Raw genomic sequence first — 25,865 nt, 5'->3', positions numbered from 1 at the left:
GTAGCCGTCTTTGTCGGTGGTAGATGTGCCATCCTCACTAACATAGTGGTAATGTAGATTTTATCAAACACCTTCACATGTCTACTTCCCTTGGCCCTGCTGCATCTCTTAACATTCACCTTGTAGCACTAAACCATCTGCCCTATCACTGGCATGCTGCACATCATCTAATCACTGGCATGCTGCACGTCATCAACACTCAGACTCACTTAGTCTTGCCTGCCTGTGTGTTGCCCCATGACTATCATTGTGCTAATGCCATTTTGTTGTGTGTGAATGTGTCTGAAGCTCACGTACAGGTCCTTCAGACTCTCCCGCTCCCGCTGGTGGTGAGGCCTCCATCTCCACCTCCTCCGGCATTGTCCTCCATCCCTCCCCCACCCCAGTGGAGTTGACTGTCAAACTGCATGTAGCACCTCCTCTCAGCCTCCTTACAGTGTTTTTGTTTGTGTTGTTTTTTTCCTCACAGTCCCGGTTGCCTGAGAGCTGGCGGACAGCTCTCACCAGGGAAGAGCAGGAGTGGATCGGCCGGGAGCTGTTTAAGACAGACAGCGAGGGGAGGACCAAACTCACCACAGACCTCAAGCTGTGGTGGGACCCCCCTCAGCCCCGGCCGAGTTATACTCAGCCACCCGCCTCACCAGCTGCCTTCTTCGCGTGTCGGCTGTTCCTCTGGATGCCCCTGCGTCTGTGGCATGCTGTAATAGGGCCCTTTCGCAGGAGGTCGTGGGTCAGCTGGGAGAGGGGCATTGCGCCCTCTCTTCCCGGCAATCCTCACCTACAAGTAAGTAGCTGTCTGAACACTGTCACGCAGCCCCTCGGTGTGTCTGTGTGTGGCTCTTCTGTAACACATGATGTGCTCCTCTGTAGGCTTGCCTACGACCGGCGGGTAATTATCCAGCTGTGTGAGCGTACTCAGGGGAACAGCGCCACGCAGCTGTACAAGAAACTCTGTGAGGCACACACAGAGGCCTGGATGCGGCGGTCCATACACTACCTCAGCGTCATGGAGCCCTTCACGTCGCGAGGTGTTGTGCGCAGGTGAAGGCCTGGGTCACCTCCATCTTTGGAACGGTTCTGAAGATGGATTCGACCAAGAAGGTAAATGTGGTGCGATAGCGCAAGGGGAGTATCATGCTGTGGCTATGTGCATGCAGCCTTACTGAGATGCGTTATTCTTTCAAACAGGTGACCCGGAAGATCGCCGGTGCTGCCGCCCAGACCGCAGCGTGGGCAACGAACGTTGGCAACGAGCACGGACAGGTGCTTATGTCCGTGCTCACGGACACCGAGGGTGCCGGCCTGTTGTCCATGGCTGCGGGGTTAATGCGGCGGTATCGGGACACTGGGGTGGAGCCGCCTCAGCTCCTCTACGTTGACCGGGACTGTTGTTCGTCCCACGGGGGATCTAAGACAGCTGATATGTTCAGGAAGTGGGACAAGCTGGTGGTCCGGCTGGACATCTGGCACCTGATGCGACGCTTCGCGTCAGGTGTCACCACCGAGAGCCACCAGCTGTATAAGCCCTTCCTGCAGCAGCTGTCTTCAAGCATCTTCCTGTGGGACTCAGAGGACGCAGCCCGGTTGCTCAACGCGAAGAAAAGGATGCTTGAGGCGCTTCTCGTCCGACGCTGGAGTGTGGAGGCACGTCAGCCGCAGGGATATGGCTCTCCATTGCCGTTGCCGCACGCATGGAGCGGCGGAGACGGAGCGGCTGATCGGTGACCTCCCGGAAACCTTCGGCGGTGCCAACGGACGAGACACCATGGGGATTCCCCTGCTGGACCAAGACCACATCCAGGAAATCTGGACGGAGCAGCGGCGCCACCTCCAGTGCATCCAGGACCAGCCGGGTGTGGAGCTGTACACCGAGACGGGCAGGCTGACCAAGGGGGGGGGATCAGCCTCCCGGTGTACCGTTGTGCACGAGGCTCCACGTCCCTGGAGTCGTTCCACCTGCATCGACATTCCGGATGGGGGGTGGGGCATTCCCCCACTCGTTGAGGATGACGAGCTTGCCGACGGCCAGCAGGAGGTGGAGGCGAGTACCCAGCTCCTCAGACGGACCCGCGGTCAGGGCAACCGGCTAACACGCCCGAGCCATCCCGTCCGACCAGTCCCCCCGAGCCCGCACCCCACTCCCCCGGCCGGTCCAGCACGCCACCTCTTTGCATTCTGTGACTGCAGTGCATCTCACATCACCAAAAACTGCGCTCTGTTCCATCCAACTGACTTATTGTTTTCCGTCTTTGCTTGTGTGTCTGCAGGACTACAGAGGACCAGATGACCAGCCGGAGTACCTGGCCGTGGTCCAGTTGGCCACGGCCTTGGTGGGGTTGCGTCACGACCCGGCCTTGTCCGAGGGGAGGGTAGATGAGCTTATCAGGCTCTACGAGGCCCTGTCACCATACGACAGGGCCCGAGTAGTTTACCCTCCACGCTACAGGGACAGGCCAGCTCGGGGGCGCTTCATGGCAGTGAAGCCAAGCCGCACCACTATACCTGAGACGGTAAGGCTACACTTCCATCATACATTTCCCTGATGTACACACAAGCTGCTTTATGTAATGTTGCTCATTATCATGCTCATATTTGTCATTGTTTTTGTCCATTGTTCACAGCTGCCTGGTCGGACAGACCTCTGGACCTGCCAGCAGTCCCAGCGCAAGCCGGCTGGTAGAGGCAGTATGCGCCCAGCTCTGCCGCTTGATCCCCTCGGGCACCCGTGTGCACGGTGCCCGGGGGTCGCGGTGGGACAGCATACTGCTTCGGTACCAGCACATCCGGGACCGGCAGCAGCAACGGTGGTGCCTACAGGCCAGGCGACGACAGCAGCGTCAAGGGGGTCGGTAACTCTGGCAGCACCGATGCCTGTTCTGCCAGCGCCAGTACGGTTACTGGCGCCTTAACGCCTGCCCCCTCAGCTGCTGTCCTGGCCGTACCACCGGCTGCTGCAGCTGCAACAGGACCTTTTCCAGCTACACAGCCTCTCCTTCTGGACCTCTCACTGCCCCAGCAGAGCAGCACCTCCTGCTCCCCCTCCTCAGCCTCTCTCTACGTACAAAACTGAATGGCTGGGGAGGAAGAAGGCTGAGCAGAGGGCAGCGGCAGGAACAGTCGTCGCTGCCCGGGCCAGCGTGCCACAAGTACAAAAGTGCAGGAAATGCAGCCAGCCAAAGCGGAGGGAGACCGGACACACCCGCTACGGTAATGTACATTTTTGCTCTGCCGTGGCGGATAAGAGTGTGGAGGACTGGCTGAGGGAGATGAAGGACAGGGACCAGGGTCGAGCCCCGGACTGATTTCGCATTCTCGCTGGGGCAGGTGTATATAGTTTTTTGTAGTGTTGTGTGTGTGAGTGTTCTGCATCTCTGCACAGAACAGTTATGCCATGTGTCTGCTCTGATGCTTTATTATTATTATTATTATTATTATCATCATGTTTTATTGTATTATATTGTAGTTTAAAATAAATTATCTATTTCATACTGTAGCCTACTGCTGCTGTGTTTGGTGTTTTCTGCATCTATACATCAACAACAACAACAACAATTGATATTTAATTGATATTTATTTTACTGATGAAAAAGGTGAAACATAATACACGACATGTAACTTTTATTTATACATTGACATAAAATAGGCATAATATAAATATAATATAATGTTTAACATAACAGATTTTAATATTTATGCAGGGTTACAGCACTTGCTCTGGCTGAAAATGTATGCTTCGGTCGGGATTCGAACCTGCGACTTAAGGGTGGCTCATTTGTACAACTGGGCATGCGCAAAGGCGCTACTGGGCATGCGCAGAAACAGAGAAGAATGAACGGTCGCCTTTAGTCAAGAGCAGTGATTGTTTTTCTCTGTTCCCTTTGTTCTTTGATTAACTTTAGTGACAGATATAATTAGTGGCTACCGTGTACTGTCCCTTTAAGACCAGTCGCTGCTGTCAGAGACGCGGATCTCACACGCGCCTCATTCTCTCACGAGTCACAACTCCTCACGTTCATCATAAGACTACTCTTATGTTATGAAGATACTCGACAAAAAGACATTTTGGCATAATTGTGTGTGTTATTGTTCGTTCAAGCTCGAAAGAGAACTGTATTCTGGCATGCTCTTTTGTGCGCACGCACGATATTAGCGCGAGTATTTCTGTGTGTCACAGTCAGGAAATTCACAGGCAGCGCGTTCTTTTTTGTCTTATCGTGCATGAATGGTTTAAAAGCATTTGCATGAATAAGAGCGGGATCATGTAACACTAGCCAAAGATGCCAAAAATTAACAGATGCTGCGTTAATTGCGTTAACAGCGCTAATTTGTTTATTTAATATAAAATCGCAGCATTTTGCGTCATATAATCGCGTAGGCTTGACATTGCGAATGCGATATGATTAATTGTGCAGCACTAGTATAAACCTAAGTTCACAATGATAAAACGTATCCAAAGAGCTTAAGAGTTTAGTAGTTGCCGATTTATACAAAATATCCCCATAATCAATGACTGGCATAAAAGTGGTCGAAACTCTTTTCTCTTTCTTTTTTTTTTCTCAAATGAAAAACATGATTTATTTATATAATAAAATCCCAGCTTTATTTTTAATTTTAGTCCTTAATTGATTAACATAGGATTTAGAAGATAAAGAATCATCAAATATAAAACTGAGATATTTATATTCTGTCACAACCTCTATTACCCTGTAAGGTTTAAAGTGATAGTTGATTTGCCACTTGTTTTTTTTTATCGTGAAAATAACATTAGTTTTGGTCTAGTTTAGGTCACATAAGCCTTTGTTGCACAACATCAAAAGCACACTGTAAAAAGTCACAGCTTGGTGTAATTTGGGTGCACTACAATAAATTACGGTTTCATCAGCATAAAAATTAAAATTGACATTACTAATATTGAGATCAAGATTATTAATATAAATGATAAAAAGTAACGGCCCCAGAACGGACCCCTGAGGAACACCCTTTATAATCTTTAAAGGTGCGGATGAATGACCTTCCATTCGCACACTGTGTCCTGTCCAATAAATAGTTTTCAAACCAATAAATTGTATGATTTGACAATCCAGTTAGTCTCAGTCTAGTTTTCATTATACTGCGGTGTCGAAATGATTTTAAATTATACAACGGTGTCGAAAGCCTTTGACAAATCAATAAAAAGTGAAACACAATAATAGCATTTAGAACCCTGGTAGCAGCTGTAGTTGTGCTGTGCTTTTTCCTAAAACCTGACTGATTATGTGATAAGATGTCATGTTCATTCAAATATGAAATCAACTGCTCACTAATAAGAGATTCAAAAACCTTAGACAGAATGCAAAGTTTAGAAATCAGCCTATAGTTATTCATATCAGAAGGATCCTCCTTTTAACAATGGAATAACAAATGCAGACTTCCATATCATTGGATATTCATTAAAACTTAGTGAATGATTATAGATATGTCAAAGGGGCAGCTATGTGATCTGCAGCTAATTTTAAGAAAAATGGTTCTAATTGGTTAGGACCAGCTGATTTATTTACATCCAGTAATTTAAGGGCTTTTTTAATCTGGCAAATTAAGAGTGGTTTAAAACTAACATAAAGTAAATGTCTTCCGCTATTATCCATATCAATATTCCTATAATTTTAGTTGCCTTGAGTGACGACCTGACAGCAACAAAATGTTTATTAAAACCATTCAACATCTCTCCTTTTCCCAAGATTTTTATGGAATTGTCCATTATGTATGAGGGATGTATTCGGTTTCATTTCTGATGAACGTGTTAAATTACATGCATGGAAGTAATATTTCTATTGCTTGTTTCTGCTGCTTCTTCTATTGCTTGTTTCTGCTGCTTCATCTGTGTTTAGATCAAGAGATTCTGTACTCTTTCAGAATGTGTAATAGCGCCCCCTACCATATTACACTGAAAACAATGAACTCCGAAAAATCCCGTCAATGACGGAGAAAGAGTTAAATGTTTCTTTTTCAAAAACTTTGTTGATGTATTATTACTAACAACAGTATGAAATATTAAAATGATTTCATTATCATCATGAAGCCATACAAACATGACAATTGTCTATTCCGAATATGTGTGTAAAGTTCTTGCATGCTTCTCTATCCATGTTGGATCTGCTTATTCAAGGTTGTGCTCGTTAAAATCTCTCTTAGGTTAGTCTCGCGAGACCTGGGGCCTGTTTCATAAAGGAGGTTCAACCAACTCTGAGTTAAAACTTGAAATCTGAGTTGACTTACCCTGAGATGGAAGTCTCTTGAGTTTTCGGTTACAGAACAGCTGAAATTAGTTAGTTCAATCAACTCTGAGTTGACTGACTCCGAGTTAAGCTCGTGCACCACAACTATAAAAAGCCATTATCAATGGAGCGCAGATATTATGAGTCACCATGGCAACAGCGCCAGACAAAAAGAGGTCTGCATATTTCTCACCAGCAGAACTGGATGTGCTTCTGCAAGCACATGGAGAGTACGAACATTATTATTATTTTTTAAATATCGGCTCCAGCAGCGAAGGACAGAGAGTTAGCTAGGGAGAAAATAGTTGCTCGAGTCAATGCGTAAGTTTACATTTGAATTACTGTTATACAGTGTTGGGTGTAATTAATTACCAAGTAATCTAAATACTGTAATTGAATTAAAGGGATTACTCTTAATTCTTCTGTAATTTAAAGTAAAATCTGATGTAATTGCATTAGACTATAGAACAATTCTGTATATTTAACATACATTTTTAAAATTCTTAATTCTTCTGTAATTTAAAGTAAAATCTGATGTAATTGCATTAGACTATAGAACAATTCTGTATATTTAACATACATTTTTAAAAGGTATATTTTTAATGTAACCTTCTCCCTCTAAACACTTTGATCAATTCAAGAATAATTCATGCAATTGTATATAGTTTATTTGAAAGCATTAAAAGTGCAGTTTCTTGTCTCTCCTTGTATTGTTCAAGTGGTTGAGGTTGATATGGGATTTAGTAATTAGTAATAAGTAGACCAATACTTTCTAGAGATAGTACTTATTACATTAATCACTGTTGAAGATGTAATTTGTAGTTAGCAGAGATGGGGGACTCGAGTCATATGACTTGACTCGAGTCAGACTTAAGTCGCAAATTTTAGGACTTGAGACTTGCTTGACAAATATTAATAAAAGACTTGACTTTGACTTGATATTCATGACTTGAGACTTGACTCGGACTTGAGGTAAATGACTCGAAATAACTTGTATTTTTAAAAATAAATATCTGTATTTGAACGCACCGCAACAATCACGTGACGCAGCAGGGAAGAAGAGAGCACTATACGAACGACGCAGTGAGTGAGCGAGCAGTGTGACGCAGCAGGGAAGAAGAGAGCACTATACGAACGACGCAGCAGGGAAGAAGAGAGCACTATACGAACGACGCAGTGAGTGAGCAGTGAGTGAGCGAAAGCAGTGCAGTAGTGGGCGAGCAGTGAGTGAGCGAGCGAACATGGAAGGCGCCACGCCAAAAATAATTAAGTTCGGCTACAAGGACTATGTGCAAGAAGATGGTGACAAGAAGAGGCGAACAGCTGTATGCAAGACCTGCAACACGAAAATTTGTGATACAGCAACCACCACGTCGAATTTCATTCGACACTTCAAATCCCACAAACAAATGTAAGTGACGAAGTCTGTCATAGTTTTCAGCTGTTGCTAATGTCTTGGCTAGTAAAAGGTTACTTTACTAGTTGTGTGATAGACTTGACGTTTTGTACAAGGCAGTCGAATATTGGGGGAAAAAAATACAAAAATCCTTTATTTCATCATGATGGCTTTAATATTTTAACAACAGGTTACAAGCACACATAACGTACTCGTTGCGACTAACGTTACTGTGCAGCTTTTCACGCTGGGTTAGGCCAAGCAGCTAGCCTGGGTTTCCCCATGCTGCCTTGTGCGCAGGGCGATTTTATTCACGCTGCTAGGCAGCCTGGATTCCATGGACTAGATTTTCGCCTCAGCGAGGGGACCAATCACAGGACGGGGAGGGAGCAGCAAGACGATGACGACGTCTATGGCAGCAGACGCGAAGTTACCTTTCGATGCAGCCTTAGATAGTGTTCCAAGTAGTTTAGAACGCAAGTTTATTTCGTCTTCTTCCTCGTCGAATTTCTGTCGCTCTACATACGTCATCTGGTATAATTGAAACGATTGGCTATGAGTTACGTACAGGCGCATTTGATAGACATTCGGCGTCCAATAAACGGCTCTGGGCATTCGTAAACCACGCCTCAAATACGAGAAAATGAACATGTGGTTCCCAGACCACGTCTCAATGAGAAAGAGGTCTGACGTTAGCCAGGCTAAAAGCAGCTAGGAAAGAGAAAATTAAAATAATACAAGTAGAAGTATCTCACCCTATATTATATGCATTTTTGATGTGTGGATCTTGATTTGTATATGTTTATTCGTGATTTTGTAGATTGTTAATTTTGATTTGAATTTATTTATTTATTTGTTAGATTTATTTCGATATTGGGTGAGATACGTTTTCTTTGTATTATTTGAATTTTCTCTCCTGCTTGTCCTGTACAGTGACCAGGTGATTGTTATACGAGTATTTAATTGCTACTCAGTCAAGAGAACTCCGAACTCCATGTTGTAACTTGGTCACACACCCTGACGAAGGCTCATTAGCCACCCGCAACGCGTAATGTTAGGTGTGCAAGTACTTGTCACCTGATTTAAAAATATTAAAGCCATGCTTTCTATATATTTTTAATAATATTAGAGTGCCTTGGATTAATGATTTTTTTTAATGATCTGAATAATCCCTTACATACAAAAGCACAGAGAATAAATATTATATTATCTTACCTGCATGCATCCCTTTGTACTGTCTAGTTATATGCTACCAATATAGTTTGCTATCCCAGGGTTGACTTGAATGTTAAAAGAAATGTAACTGTAATTTTCAAAAGTTCAGTGGCATCATGAAGACATTTCAAAATGCAGAATGAAACAAGATACCATTTAATAAATAGCATGACTCTTTAATGGCTTTAAAGTAAGCAGACTCCACCTGCCCCCTCTTAAAAGTGAAATTGTCTAAAAATGTCACGTTTCCTACAGCAAGCCAACCAATTAACCTAGTATACCTGTTAAATGAAACGCAATGTGTCTATTCAAATTACAGCTTTTTATGTAATGATAAAGTTTAAATTATGCAATGAATAAATTAAATATGCCCAAGTCATTTTTGTTTCTCTTCCCTCTGTTTAGGTATGAAGAATACCTCCACACCAAGGCCACATTTGACTCCGATCAGCCTCCAATTACCCAATTCATTGAATCAAGGACACCAAAGTACAGCTGCAACCATCCCCAGCAGAGAGCCATTACACAGTCAATACTCTCAGACCTAATTATAAACTGCAACATGCCTTTATCTATCATTGAGCATGAAAGTTTTCTTCACTTTTTATCAATAATAGACAACAAATACTCCCCTGTTAGTCGAAGAACAATTACTTCAAAGCTAGATGATCTAGTGGCAGAAAGACAGTTGAAGTTAAAAAATGATCTAGCAAAGGCAGATAATGTATCAGTGACCGTAGATATATGGTCAGATCGTAGGATGAGAGGCTTTCTAGGAGTCACAGCACACTGGCTCAGTACTGAAAATCTCAGTCTGCAGTTGAAATCACAGTTGCTTGCATGCAACCGCTTCAAAGGTTCTCATACTGGAGAGAGGATTTGCGAAGAGTTTGAGCAAATATGTGAAGAGTATCAAATCAGAAGAAAGGTTGAACACATCATCTGTGATAACGCAGCAAACATGAAAAAAGCATTCAGCACATGTTTTCCAGGACAGGGAGATGGAGAAGATGACCTTGATGATTCTGATATTTGGAACGACCTCATAGTTGAGGAGCAAGAGATGGTTGAAAAATCTTTTAGCACCAAATCCCAGACAAGGCTCCAGTGTTTTGCTCACACTCTTCAGTTGGTCATAGGAGATGGCCTTAAAGAGACAAAATTAATCAATCCGGCCCTTGCCAAAACCTCCAGAATGAGTTCCTTACTCCACACAAGTACCTCTTTCAAGGAGAACTTTGAGAAGGAGTTTGGACAGCGTGGAATCCCTGCCTCTGTTACCACGCGCTGGAATTCCACACTGAGGCAACTGAAAGCAGTGCTCAGCTGTGACCACCTAAGACTCTGTACATTTCTTGAAAATGTGGGACACAAAGAGATAATATTCACAGCAAGAGAGTGGAATCAGATACACGAACTTGTCCAAGTACTTCAACCCTTTGCAGAAGCCACTGATCTTACACAAGGAGAAAAAAATGTGACCATAAGTGCTGTGGTTCCCTGTGTCCTTTCTCTTAATCACCACCTGGACAATCAAAAGGAGAACGTGTGCTACTTGGGGGGTTTGATCTGTAGCCTGCAAACATCCCTCAAAAGAAGATTCAGTGGGATCTTTGTTAACGTGAAGATGGCAGATGGAGAGAGTGATGGGCCATTATTGCCCTTCTCTGATCCTTTATACCTAAAAGCTGCTCTGCTGGATCCTTCATTTGGCACCATGTGGTTGACCCATGATGTCTTGGTCCCTGAAAATACCAAGGAGGCTGTGTCTGTCATGATTAAAGGTATGTTATATAATTTTACATCAACATGTCAGGACTAGGCTGTAAAATCATTACATGGGTGCTTATTTTAAATTAGCCATAACCTGTGTTATGTTGGTACTGTTTGTTCTCTCAGTATTCAATACATTTATACATTTTGTGATTTCTATTTTTGCTTTTGCTTAATCAGACTTGATTCTCAAGGAGGCATACAAGACTACACCAGTCCTTTCCACCACCCATGAGCAGGAGGATCAAATGGCAGTGGCAGGGCCAGAGCATCAGTCTGGACTGTTCACAGCTTACCGCAAGAAGCAGAAGAGAGATTCAATTTCCAGTCCCCTTATTCAGCTGAACCACTATTTGGATATTTGTGACGGACAGAACTCCTTGGAATTTTGGGCCATGAACAGGCATACCCTCCCCTCTTTGTTCAAGGTAGCGGTAAGAGTTATGGCCATCCCTGCATCAAGTGCACCTGTTGAACGTGTATTCAGCCATGGTGGGGTGATAATGCGACCACATCGCTCACAATTGAGTGACAAAGTCCTATCAAATCTAATTTTTTGCAAGTGCAATCCATTGTAAATGTTTGTTTTTTTTGTGTGTTTTTTTGCAACAGCACTTAAAGGACAACTCCGACACAAAATGAACCTAGGGTGTAATAACACATGGGAACCAAGTCGACCATTCTCTGGGATTTGTTTTCATGATAATCGAATGTAAAGAGTTTTTACTCTAAAAACTGTTTAGCTTATAATGCTAGTATATAGGGCATAGAGTAAGTAAAAAGAAATCGCTATTTAATAACACTAACAAGCACCCTCATTATGCTACCGTGTTAGTGTGGGGCTATTTTGAGCCTTGTTAGTGGTATTAACTAGCGATTTCTTTTTACTTACTCTATGCCCCATATACTAGCGTTATAAGCTAATCAGTTTTTAGAGTAAAAACTCTTTACATTTGATTATCATGAAAACAAAACAAATCCCAGAGAATGGTCGACTTGGTTCCCATGTGTTATTACACCCCAGGTTCATTTTGCGCCGGAGTTGTCCTTTAATAGCATAATAGCATGTGTACAGTGTCTAATAATTGGATAGGTTTTGGGGATGCACATAAAATATTGTACAAAGACACCTGCACATAAAGAAAAAAAAACATACAGACTTTCGAACCGAACCATGCATACACAAATAAACAAAACAAAAATTCAAGCTTGCAAGCACAACCATGCACACATGCAAACAAACAATACACTCTTCACACACGCACACACATTCACTCACAAATATTAATGAATCAATCACACTCAATCAAATCACCTCTCTCTCTCTCTCTCACACACACACACACACACACACACACACACACACACACACACACACAAGTCAAACACAACCATGGACATGCAAACAATACACTTTTCACTCATACACATGCACACACATTCACTCACAAATATTAATAAATCACTCACACATATTAATAATGTACAATAGTCAATCCACCTGATTGACAGGTGTAAGTTTTGTGTCCACCTGATTGACAGGTGTAAGTTTTGTGTCCACCTGATTGACAGGTGTAAGTTTTGTGTCCACCTGATTGACAGGTGTAAGTTTTGTGTCCACCTGATTGACAGGTGTAAGTTTTGTCAATTCAATTATTAGAGTTTTTTTTCTTGTTATTCTTTTGTTTAAAAGGAAATATCTAACTTGTTAAGGAAGGGTTCATGTTCCATAAAGGGGATGCCAGTTTGAAGAATGCCATTTGGTGGCATAGGAACCATTATACTTGTGAATTGTTTAATACCTTTTAATGGTCTTCTGCAATGTTTGATGCATATTTATTTTTCATGCTTTAATGTTGGCCTAATTTCAGTTACATTCACATTTTAGGCTATGTAGTTTGAAATTTTATTTATTTTATTTATTTTTTTATTGTAGTAACCACCACTCAGCTGGTTGTGGAAATGCATATTTAAAAAAAAAAAAAGCAAATAAAACCATAGTCCACAACTTCTGTAGTTTTAACTTATTTTAATATATAAATTCAGTGAAATCATCAAACGTTTGTATGACTTGCCAGTGACTTGTGACCCAAGCTACGACTTGACTTGACTTGCTTGACATAAAGCAGTGACTTGACTTGACTTGACTTGCTTTTCACAAAATTGACTCGGACTTGCTTGAGACTTGAAGGTTAAGACTTGAGACTTGCTTGTGACTTGCACATGTGTGACTTACTCCCACCTCTGGTAGTTAGTAATTAATAACTAGAGTAACTTACCCAACTGTTATAATATCAGAGGTGAAACTGGAAGAACAGTATGTTATTCAACCTAATTTTAATTTTCATGTAGGTGCAATCCTCCAGGTATTAAAAGAACATGGCAGCAGCTGAAAATGAAATATAAAAACATAATTCAATCAAGTAAGGCTTGAGCATATCATGGGTGTAGGCTACCTGACTTTACATTTGACATATTAAATAACTAAATAGCATCCAGTGTCTAGCAGTGCAGCAGCATTTTTGGCTGAGGGAATTCCTGGAGGGACTTCAGAGCCAGTCACTCCCGAAGATCCAAGGGCCTTCATAAAATGTAAGAGATTTACATATGTGTTATTTTTTATATAGGCTATTTTTGATATTTCCATTTATTTTACTTTAGGTTGGGTTTTTTGTTGGTCCCAACAGATTTTGATGGTAATATCTGTCTTTTGGAGCCTCCTGTCCCAACAGAACCCCAGGCAGTTGTAAGTAGCCTACTCAATACACCAGAAATTATGACAAATAGTGTTATAAAGTGTACTCATGCTCATCTTCACAGGACGATGGGGATAAAGAGTTTCTGCTGCCACAGAGAGGCCTACAGAGGTAATGTTATTATTATGCGTCTACACATCAAACAATCTACACATTCTGATTTTTTCACATTTTTATGTGGAGTAGCCTATAGAATCTAAGTTTAAATCTAAGTATAAACGGGTATTCTTAGTGAGTTTTCACTTAACCTCATTTCTGAAACAGGCCCCAGAAGATCAGACTAACCGACCAAGAGGCTATTTGACTGACATGTAAAGCAACCAATCAGGGTCTGTTTTTAACGCGTAATAACAAACTCCAAACATGGAATTCAAATCTTCTCAGGTTGAAGGCAGCACTAGTTTGCCTGGTCATGTGATCTCAACATGTCTGTCCACATGAGGCAACCCACTCCAATAATCAAATAATTTGGAAACTCATATGACATTTTTTTTTAAATATCATTAATTTCTAGGGCTGTCGCAGTGAAGGATTTTCCCTTGCTGTAATTTTGAGTGGCTCAATAGCACGATATGCGGTTTTACCGCATTTATTAATTTATTTTGATTTATTTGTTGCTATATAAATAAGTGTTACGATGTGGTCAGCATGCACAAAAACGAGTACATTTTCAGTAACCAATAAACCGAAACTAATCAGCGTCTCTGCGCATTGAAAGCCTGTCACTCAGCGCGCAGTTGTTACGGCAACGGACTGTCTTTGAGTGAGTCATTAAACCATTCATTCAACAACACGTTCAAAAACGCTGATTGATTCATTAAAAGATAGTAATGAAACAAGGTTAATTATTTTTTATTTTGAGCTCCACTTTTCAAGGCTCAGCTGACCAGCAATGCGTCGCATGGGTAACGCTGAAGCTTCACTTACTGTAATAGAGACAAATGACATTGATTCAATGCGTGACTCAATGAGTTTTGTTTCCCGCGACCGCGAGTTCCTCGCGCTGTGGCTGATGCCATTCATGGTAAATACCCTTTATTTTAAACGTTAAAAGGATGACAGGACAAATATTTAACTTCCCTTGGACACGGCAACCTTTTCACGAATATGACTTGACCTCAAAGACAGACGCAGGTAATCGCACGCGCTCAGTCGATCTCTCTCATTCACTGTCTGTTTAGGCTTAAGTACAAATCACCATGATAAAACCATGATCACCACGTCTTATTATCATTATTAACTTATTTAACATTCAATACACATGCACGAAGTTCAAAACAAGAAGGGTATAGCCTTATGAAAAAAGAAAACACGCGAATATCGCGGTTGCTGCGGTTACTTGAATTCCTCTGCGGTTGGCTTGTCAGTAGCGCGGTACTGCGATATTGCGGTTATCGCGACAGCCCTATTCAATTCTGTAGAGCTGGACATTTACATTAGGATCAAACTAAGTTCAGCTTTGAGAATGAAACCAACCTGTTTGTTCCTCAGTTTCTTCTTGTTTCACTCTGAATGTTTCTTCAATCTTCATGTTTTCACTTTCCTCTTTAATAAACACCATCTTTGTTTGTTCTTCAGTATCTTCATTTTTCACTCTGAATGTTTCTTCAATCTTTATGTCTTCACTCTCCTCTTTAATAAACTCCATCTTTATAATAGTGTCATGTGGATCTCAGTCGCTTCACCAGGAGATTTTCTGTGTGTTTGTCCTGTTTAAAATGAGAATAATTAACAGAAAGAAAAATAAACCCAAACTAAATCTCTGTGTCTCAATCAGCTCTAGTTCAGTAGTTCAGCGAACTGGTAAGAGTCAGTCAGAGTGACAGTTAATGGTTAATATATGGGCCCATTCTACAGAATTGGTGCAAACTGCTGTCCCACATCCAAAAAACACATTTAAAAAGCATTTAAGTATTCAAATTTTAGATGTTTACTAAGATCCTTCTATAATCTATTGAATCACTCTGGTAAGAGAGTCAGTGACAGTTAATGGACTAAAAATCACAAATTTAAGATATATTTTATTTGGATTAACATATACAAATAATACAGAAAGTTCATATTTAAGATTTATATTTCGTATTTTATAGATTACACATTCATGAAAACAGCAGCTGGTTTGTAAAAGTTGTCATTACATTATGCGTTTCATGTTCTCGTTTATTTTTCATTTGTTCTCAGTAGCTGGTGACGTCAGCTCGAGGGCTTTTAATCACCGAATCATGTCAAGAAACGGGGGGCGGTTCAAGATGGCGCTCTAGCAACATGTAAGTTGATGTGCTCTGCAAACTCAAAACGTATAATTGGCTTTTAGTGCAGTCAGAGAAACACTTCATCACTCTCTTTCAACTTCTAACATCTATCAGTTGATAAAAATCCCTCTTTCAGAGAGTGACACAATGGGCAAGACCGAAAAAAGAAAAAACAAGGGCGCTTCGCAGGCGATTGCTAATCCTGCTAACGTTGCCGATAGTGAAACGCTGCAGGTTTCCAGAGTTCCCGGTTCAGTGAATCTACATGATAATGTCAGGACAGACCTGGAGTCAATTTCTGACGAAGTCATGTTGTGCGAGGAGGAATTTCCTGCACTTTTAAATACGCCGAGCAAATCTCCTGCCGCCAAACAACGGAAGACTGAGCGTTCTGACATGGCTAACGTTCTCTCACAACTTGGTGCACTCTCGCAATTAATAAACACTCGGTCTGATTCCCTGGAAAAAATGATAGGAGAAAATACACGCGCGATTACTAACATTAAGGAGGTAATAAACGAAAACACCAAGCAAATCACGAGTGTCAAGGAAGCCATCGAATTCATGAGCGAGGAAGTTAACAGTCTGAAACTCAGGTATGGTGCGCTGGAGTCCAAGGTCGGCAAAGTGGATCAGTTTACCATTGAAAAAGAGAGAAGACTAGCGCATCTGGAGAGTTATTCACGACGGTGGAATTTAAGAATCTACGGAGTCCCAGAGAAGGAGAAAGAAGATGTTCGACAACAGGTCATCCAGGTGTGTCAGCAACTCCTGCCAGAGGACAAAGATAAACTTCCGAACGCCATAGATACTGTACACCGGCTTGATCGCAAGCAACCGAATAAACCAAGACGTATTATTTTTCAATTTGCCTCCCGTTTCTATCGCGACGCTGTGTGGCGTGCAGCAAAGGAGTCTACGTTTCTCAGGGAAAATGGTTTGAAGATATCAGAGGATCTTGTATCCTGCAGATAAAGAGAGGAGGAACAAACTGTGGCCGGTAGTGGAAAAAGCAAGACAAAACAACAAGCGTGCTTACTTTATTGGAGGTAGGGCGTTTGTAGATGGAGTCGAAATATTCCCTCCAGCCTGAAACTTTGTGTAGCTGATATGGATCTAACGTTACATGAAGCCTGACTGTAACTTGCACTGAAACAGTGGGCTAACGAGAGTCTGTTCAACCTCGAGATTGTTGCCTGCCTTACTTTTTTTTTTTATTATTACGAAAAGAGGAGAAAGAAAAATATAATTTAGGCTAGTTGATATTTTGAACGAATATACTAATGCCATCCTAAGTTATAATTTATACAGTTATGTGATTGCAATGCTAATGATATATATATATTTTTTTAAGTTTTTTTGGCAGGCATCCTAATCTCAGGAGTTTGTTCTTTTCAATCTCGCTCCTTGTGGGGAAAAAAAGAAAACAGGGAAAAAAAACAAGGAAGTTAGCTCTTGTTAGTTATGTTATTATAGACTATATTTTTACTATAAGAAAAGAGATTATTCATGTGTTGTGAATATTGAAATCTAAATTCTGATTTGCACTATATAATTTGTACTAGTATAGAGTTTGCTGTTCTCATCGTTCTGTGTGTATATTTAACACATTTTCAGAAACCGGTTAAATCTACCTCTATAGTATAGGACTATAGGTTATAGCTTATAGGTTTTTTTTTCTCACTTTATGTCTCTTTCTATCATCTCTTTTAATACTAGAGGGTTAAGAAACACTACAAAAAGGAAAGCAATTTTTCTGTTTCTAAAACAATTTAAATCTGACTTTTGTTTTTTGCAAGAAAGCCATTCAACCAAAGAGGATTATGTTTTTTGGAGATCTCAATGGGGATCCGATTTGTGGATGGCTTATCGTACAAGTAACTCAGCTGGTGTTTGTATTCTCAAAAAACGTTTTAATGGGAAGATTGTATGCTCTGACTGTGATCCAGGTGGTCGATATATCTGTCTCGTACTGGATATTTCGAATTTAACAGGTATTATTGTTAATATTTATGGTTTTAATCAACAAAAAGACAATGAAAAACTTATTGATCAAGTAGAAGAACATGTGTTGAAATTACTAACTAAATACCCAAATTCTTTTTTAGTTTTTGGAGGAGATTTTAACGTGGCTTTGGATAACATCTTAGATGGCCTCCAAAGTCACCTGATAACTCAAGTCTGTACTTAAAGAGGTTTATGCAGAGATTTTCTTTACTCGACAGTTGGAGAGAAACTCATCCTTCTCAAAAACAATTTACATGGAGCAACAATTCTCTTTCAAACCAGTCTCGTATCGATATGTGGCTTATCTCTAGAGATCTTAATAATGTATCCTCTGATATAACTCCATCGCCTCTCTCTGATCACAAATGCATATCCATATTCATTTCTCTTTCAGATACTGCTAACTTGCAAAGATTTACCTCCTTTTGGAAACTGAACAATTCATTGCTTAAATATAAAGAAGTAAAAGATCAAATTAAATGTATAATCACTAGTTATTGGGAAAAAGTAAATAAGGAAAACAATTTTTGCAGTAATTGGGAATTAGTGAAATATGAAATTGGTAAATACATACGTTCTTTTGGTAGCAAATTGGCTAAAAAGAAAAACAATGATGAGAGTATTATAATATGTAAAATTTCAAATCTTCTATCTAAAATGGTTCTATCTGATGTTGAAAAGGTTGAGCTTGCTCATCATCAAAATGCGTTGGATGAGGTTTATAAACAAAAAGCTGAGGGGGCATTTATTAGATCACGAAAAAGATGGATTGAGGAAGGTGAGCAAAACTCTTCTTATTTCTTTAGATTGGAAAGACAAAAAATGGAAAAAAATCAGATTGTAAAGCTTATGATTGATGGAACTCTCTGTGAAGACCAAAGAGTCATTGCTAATTTTTGTGCCAAATTCTATCATGATTTATACACATCTAAATTTAGCGAGCAACATGCTCATAATTTTTTTGATTCGTTATTTTCCATTAATCAATTAGGTAATGCTGATCAAGCCTTCTGCGATTCTCCCATTACTTTAAAAGAAATTGATGAGGCAATTAAATCCTGGTACAGATGGACTAACGTCAGAATTCTATCATATATTCAGTGAAAATATAGCTCCTTTCTTATTAAATGTCTTTAAGGAAAGCATAAACAAATCGTCTCTCCCTCCTACATTATGCCAAGGGCTGATCACTTTAATTCCCAAACCAAATAAAAATATTAATTTAATAGATAATTGGCGTCCTATAACGTTATTTAACAATGATTATAAAATAATTGCTTTAGTATTAGCCAAAAGATTAAAAGGAGTATTTCATTCTATTATTGATGAAGCACAGTCTGGCTTTATGCAAGATAGACACATATCTAACAATATAAGATAAATATTAGATATTTTAGATTATTCTGATATAATTAATAATGACAGCTTAATTTTTTTTTCTTAGATTATTACAAAGCTTTTGATACTTTAGAACACAGCTTTTTATTTCAAGCTCTTAAAAAAAATAGGATTTGGTGAATTTTTCTGTAAGATGGTTAAAATGTTATATGGAAATGGAAATAGTTCTATTAAACTAAAAAACGGTACCTCTCCCAGATTTTTCCTTAATCGTGGTGTTCGACAGGGTTGTCCAGTGTCCCCTTATTTATTTTTATTTGCAGTGCAATTTCTTAATTTGCATATTACAAGGAGCAACCTAAAAGGCATTATTGTAGGAACTAAAAAATGTATCACAAGTCAATTAGCTGATGACACAGCGTTGTTTTTAGAAGACTCCTCTCAAATCCCCATAGCCTTAAATATCCTTCAGTCATTCTCTAGAGCTTCTGGTCTAAGTCTGAATAATGATAAATGTGAATTTTTGCCCATTAAAAATTGTAATGTTTCTTCAATATGTGGCATAGCTGTTAAAAGTACTGTAAAATATCTTGGCATAGAAATAACTAAAGATAAAAATAGATGTGCGACAAACTTTAATCCGATTATTGCTAAAACAAAGAAAAAACTTAATTGTTGGCTTCAAAGGGATCTATCTATTAAAGGAAGAGTTTTGCTCACTAAGGCCGAGGGACTTTCACGTCTCTCTTATGCGGCCCAATCTCTTTTTGTTGATAAGTCCACATGTAAATTGATTGATAGAGATCTGACAGATTTTGTCTGGAAAAATAAGAACCACTATATGCAGAAATCGGTTATTCTTAACAATTATAACAAAGATGGTTTAAATTTGATTGATTTTAGTTCTTTAAATTATACTTTTAAAAATAAACTGGCTTCATCAGTATTTGAAAAATCAAGATTCCATCTGGAATATCTTCCCACAACAAGCATTTTAAAAAATTGGGGGTATAAGATTTTTATTAATGTGCAAATACAACATATCTAAAATTCCCATCAAACTTTCACCAACAGGTACTTTTGGCATGGGCTTTAATATATAAACAATTTCACCCCCCATAAATTCTTTATTTGGAATAATCAAAATATTTTATACAAAAATAGATCTTTATTTTTTGATAAATGGTTTAATAACGGCTTACTTTTAGTATGTCAACTATTTAACAACCAAGGTTTTTTAATGACTTACACTGAATTTCTTTCTGAATACAATATGCCAATTACCCCCAAAGAGTTTGCCATAGTCATGGGAGCAATACCAACAGGAATCTGTGTCCTCTTTAAAAACTACATAACTACTTTTCCTGAGCCAACTGAAACTCCAATAGGTAAAATATGTTTTTCAGGAAAAAAAGAAAGAAATCCCTTTTTCTTGAAAATATAATTTCTGTTTCTCCTGCAATCTCTTATTGGAGTAATTTATTTAAAAACTTAAATTGGAAAAAGATTTGGTCCTTACAACAGAAATATTTTCTAACTAATAAAGTAAAAGAAGTGTCCTTTAAAATAATAAATAAATGATACCCTGTTAAATATTTTATGATTAAATATAAAAGTAATATTGACACAAGATGCTCATTTTGCCAAGTTCACACAGAAACTGTTAATCATTTATTTTGGTCATGTTTCTATACTGAACAACTATGGAAAAATATTGAAATGTTTATTAAAGATAATATCCAGCAAGATATGTCAGTAACCTTTAAAGACATTATTTTTGGATACTTTGAGTCTGACCCCAATAAAAAAAAAAAGGCCTGCTTTGTTATTAATTTATTTTATTGTCAAATTTTACATTCATAAATGTAAATTTACCAATAACAAACCAATTTTTGTTTTTTTGAAAGAATGTACCGTAGCACTATTTCATCCTCAGTAAATAAGAAAGCTATTAAAACTATTTCAAATTGTAATGACTTTAATTTGTGTACACTAAATGATGTATAAGATGTCTTACCCTCGTGATTCTTTTTTTTCTTAATTTTTTTTTTTGTCTTAGTTATGCACTGATATTTTGTATGTTCAGATGACATTGTACATATTATATCTGTGTTGACATTTTTGTAATTCTGATACAAAATTGTATACTATGTTTGTCATCTCTGTATTGTTTGCAAGCATAATACAAAAATAATACAAAAAATCATGTCAAGAAACAATTGATTCAACTGACTCCGTTTCTCTAAACACTTCTTCAAGATTAACACGTTATTGAGAGCGAAATGAGACGCTCATTTTCTGTTAATCAAGGGTGGGTGCGATTTACTCCCAAAAAATAACGTTTATTATTGTTAAATAAAGCATTGCAACGTTACTTTCAAGAGTGGTTAATTTATTGTAAATATCTTGTAAAAATGATTAAATTAACTGAACAGTTTGCATTGATTTAAACACTTTAAATGCATAAAAACCACAAACCTTTCTTTTTCAGAATCACAACAGATGCAGGAGCGCGGCGCAGCCTGATGACGTCACACAACCAGACCAAAATAAAAGTCCTATTCACGCTGTTTGTCTGTATAAGAGTCATCCTAGAACTGAGGGTGTATTTAAAGTCACCCAGATAAACCTGTTACTTAAAAAAATATATATTGAATCAGTTTTTAATAATAACATAAGTCATATAACACTATCACTAAAAATAATGCTTTATGTATATTTAGGGAAATTTAAATATATATTTTAGGGCTGACTTCTAATAGTCGAGGATTCGACGATTCGATTCGGAGAGGTCTGATTCGACTATGAACCTCGTAGTCGAATTTACATGGGCGTCAGTTTGGTTTGAAATGTGCTGGACAGAGCTAGACGCATTCGCATTTTCAGAAGGGCTGGGTACAATTTTTTTTATTTTTTTTCGCTTTCGCGCAGGTCATGTTTTGAAAGACGATGTCCTGTAGCTTACTAATGTAAATAAATAAAAATGTATTCAAAAATCTGCTTCACATTTTCAGCAGGGCTGCGGAGCGGCTGTGGGTTGACTCCACACGGTTCTCATGGGCTTTATTTATAGGCTAAGTCCTAATGTGAAAAAAGGTTTACGTGGTTTAATGTACCTAAACAATGATTACCAAATTTCCCTCTCACATTGCTCCTCATAACCACTGAAAATGGTCAAAAAATCGAACCCAGAGTCCAATTATTATGGACGTTATCTGATTCTGCTTCACATTTTCAGCAGGGCAGCCGAGCGGCTGTGAGTTGACTCCACACGGTTCTCATGGGCGTGAAAAAGCTTTACGTGGTTTAATGTACCTAAACAACGATCACCAAATTTCCCTCTCATATTGCTCCTCATAACCACTGAAAATGGTCAAAAAATCGAACCAGGGTCCAATTATTGTGGATGTTTTGTGACATTAAGCGTTTCTGCTTCACATTTTCGGCAGGGCAGCGGAGCGGCTGTGAGTTGACTCCACACGGTTCTCATGGACATAAAGCTTTACGTGGTTTTGTTTATGAAATGTTATGATATATGTGTGATATGTTTTGTTCATGTGGCTTTAAATAAATAAAAGGTATTTGTTACACACCATGTTTTTCTTTTAGTTTTTTTTTTTAGCTCTTTTGTTTGAAATGGAAAAAATCTAGCTGCTATCAAAAAAAAAAAAAAGGTTCGACCATCAGTCGATTACGGCAAAATCTAACTTATCAGATTCGACTATGAAAATCCTTAGTCGAAAACAGCCCGAATATATTTATATATTACCTAATTGACTCCCACTCCACCTATTATATCTTTGCCTACTGATTGCATGCATTCACCTTGAATTATTATGAAATAATTAAGTCTAATTTTCAACTTTTTGTGCTAACTCTTTTAAGTTATAAGCAATTGCATAGAATATCTATCTATCTATCTATCTATCTATCTATCTATCTATCTATCTATATATATATATATATATACATACATACATATATCTAATCTCACCTAAATTAATTTGTGCCAATGAGACCACAACTCATGTAGCCTGTTCAACAGATTCACATACTGATCAATAATATAAAATATACAAGTATGTGATCATAATTATAGATTTTAAAATATTTTCTGTTCTGTTTTGTAAAAATATAAATTATGTTATAGGGAAGTGTAATCATTTAAGTAAAGCCTCCATAATCATTTCCCTTATTATGCATCAGATGAGGTGGCAAAGCACCAATTTTTTTTTTCAAACTAGCTGTCCCGACCTTCCGATACTGCATGATGTTCGAAGCTCCAAACGTCATCCATCACGTGGTATTGTCATTTTGATACAAACATCGGTACAGTGTGTGAATCAATAGTGCTTTGAAAACTGTGTTGGAGCATCGGAGCCCCGGTATCAACCATCCCATCACTAATTTTCAGTATTATTTTCAGTATTGGTAGTAACGCATTACAAAAGTAATGCCATTACAGTAATATTGTGATGAACGCTGGGGATTTCTCTTTTTGTTTGGCTTTGTCCCCACCCATCTGAACCTTTCTGCAGCACGTTTTTGTTCCATCTACTGAAGGCAGGAATAATTGAACTCCGGGAGTGGGAGGACATTTAAGAGATGAGAGGTGAGAGAAAAAGCGGCTTGGCTTAAGTAAACATGACTGGCTTGTCACGCTCAGGGAAGATGGGGACATTTTGTGTTGCTCAAGGCCATTAGTCCTAGTGAGGGCATACATAGTAAATATTTGTTGAACTTATTTAAATGTTTATTTTCATAATGGTTATATTTTTCTAAAAAAAATCTCAATAAAGTAATATTTTTCCAAAGTCCGGTGTTGTGATGTATCCTCTGTCCTCCATAAATCTGGTTAAACCTCTTTAAAAGAATTCAAGAGATTTACTACAATATATTACTTATAAAATAGCATGTCTATTTCCAGTAGTTGCAATTTGATGGCAGACACGGTTTCTACATTTGTGAGATGGACATACTCACATTACTTTCAGTTCGTCAGAGAAAAGAACAAGAATGTAATAGTTAAGTGTAATCTATGAGACTCGTGAGACAGTAATATTGTTATGTAACTAATTACTTTCAAATTAAATTAAGTGAGGGACATTGTACATCAAGCAGGTAACAACTGGCCATAACAACCAGCTGGATGTACATTATCCCTCTTATTACACTGCCACTTGCCACATAAATAAATAATTAGACACGAAATATTGACTTGAGTTGAAATATTTTATTATGTCTTTAAACGCAAAGCTTCCACAAAGAAAGCAGTTTCTAGCAAGCAGCAAGTTCAAACTAGACGGCCATTGAAGGGATACGGTACAGTCATACCTCTTATTACACAGTATTTTGCCACATAAATATTCTGGGGATAAGAGATATTGATTTAAACCTTTAAAATACCTGTTTGTTATTTTATAATCCAACATTGTACAAACCAATAGTCACAAAGTCTGTGATAACCGGATGATATAATGAAATAAATGTACACAAAATATTAATTTGAGTTTTCCTCCTTACAAGCGTAAAGTGCCGACTTCAGTAACCCGGATGAGCCTGTGTTATCTGTTTTTAGTGGTTGTTATCGGGGAATAACATACCGCTGGATGGCATATCAGAATCAAGTATTCCACAGTGCCTTGTAATAACTACGGATGGCTGACGCGAAACTGACGTTCCGAAGCTTTGTCGAGATCCCGAAGCGCAGATGTTTCGAAACACTGATCCGAAGCGTGATTCAAAACACCCATGTCACTTGACTACGGCTAAATGAAGCTTCGGAGTGTTTCACAAGTGTTTCGACAGGTGGCATGGTCCGCCGAATCAGCGTTTGATTGACAGGGTCGGGAACAGACCACACAATCGCACATCTGTATAAAAGTGAAGTCAACGCATCTTGACCTGGGTTTTTGTGAGAGGAGTTTGATTTTGAGATAGCGGATTTTTGGTGATATAGTGATATTTATTGTGCGATTTGTTTAGTTATATTTAGGCTTACATTTAAATTTACACATTGACTGATAGGCTAGAGACAGACAGAGTATACATATAGTGGCACATTAATAGATGTGATATATATAATAGATAGAAATATATATAGACAGATAGATTAATAGATAGATACATATATAGATACATAGATAGATAGATAGATAGATAGATAGATAGATAGATAGATAGATAGATAGATAGATAGATAGATAAATAAAAATGGAGGCTCCACAGAAGAGATGCCGTACATCTGTGGTGTGGGAGCATTTCCATTTGGAAACCCCAAATAAAGTGAGATGTATGTATTGTGATCGGCAGCTAGCCTACTGCAACAATACATCATCCATGATGCGCCATTTGAGGAGCACTCATCCTGCCATTTTGCAGGGTGCAGAGGATGGTAGCATTGCCCCTGTACCTAGGCCTGCTACTGACACTGCTGGGCCATCTAAGCAAGGTATGCATTGTTTGAAATATAATTATAATTGAAATATAATATAAAAACAAACTGTTGGGACACTGTTTAGAAAGTCCATAGGCCTGTGTCAACCTAAGCCCTACAACCTAACGTCCCAATAACAACTGCCAATCATGTTAAAAACAGCTTCAATGTGAATATAATATGTTGTCAATATAATATAATATTTTGTGAATATACATTTTATAAGTCTACATATGAGTACCCAATCTACAGCCAGTGAAGACATCATTTTGGTTTTCCTAAATGTTGTATTTCTACATTCCATTTTATCTTTCTCTGCACACTGAGCATAAACGTTCATAACATAACTATGTTTAGGAAGGTTTCCAAATAATGAACCAGTAGGCTACTTTTAATAGCTGTGCACTATTTGAAGCTGTATTTTTTCAATGTATTTGT

The 25,865-nt window shown here is 38.8% G+C and overlaps 1 protein-coding gene across 1 annotated transcript in view; it reads right to left on the bottom strand.

Annotated features, from left to right (window-relative positions):
- LOC309497420 (uncharacterized protein) overlaps window positions 1–21,534 on the bottom strand; it is a 39,464-nt gene extending 17,930 nt beyond the window's left edge. Inside the window, exons 1-2 of the mRNA XM_082167703.1 lie at window positions 21,470–21,534; window positions 14,871–15,103 (exon numbers count right to left, since the gene is read on the bottom strand). Coding sequence (XP_082023829.1) covers window positions 14,871–15,042 — 172 coding nt within the window. The 5' untranslated portion in view covers window positions 15,043–15,103; window positions 21,470–21,534. The remainder of the gene's footprint in view (window positions 1–14,870; window positions 15,104–21,469) is intronic.
- Between the last annotated feature and the right edge of the window lie 4,331 nt (window positions 21,535–25,865).

The sequence above is a fragment of the Leuciscus leuciscus genome, assembly GCF_965113295.1.
Source record: "Leuciscus leuciscus genome assembly, chromosome: 4".
NCBI classification, from domain to species: Eukaryota; Metazoa; Chordata; class Actinopteri; order Cypriniformes; family Leuciscidae; genus Leuciscus; species Leuciscus leuciscus.
The sequence above is the reverse complement of the archived record's forward strand: the minus strand, read 5'-3'. Positions and strand labels throughout refer to the sequence as shown.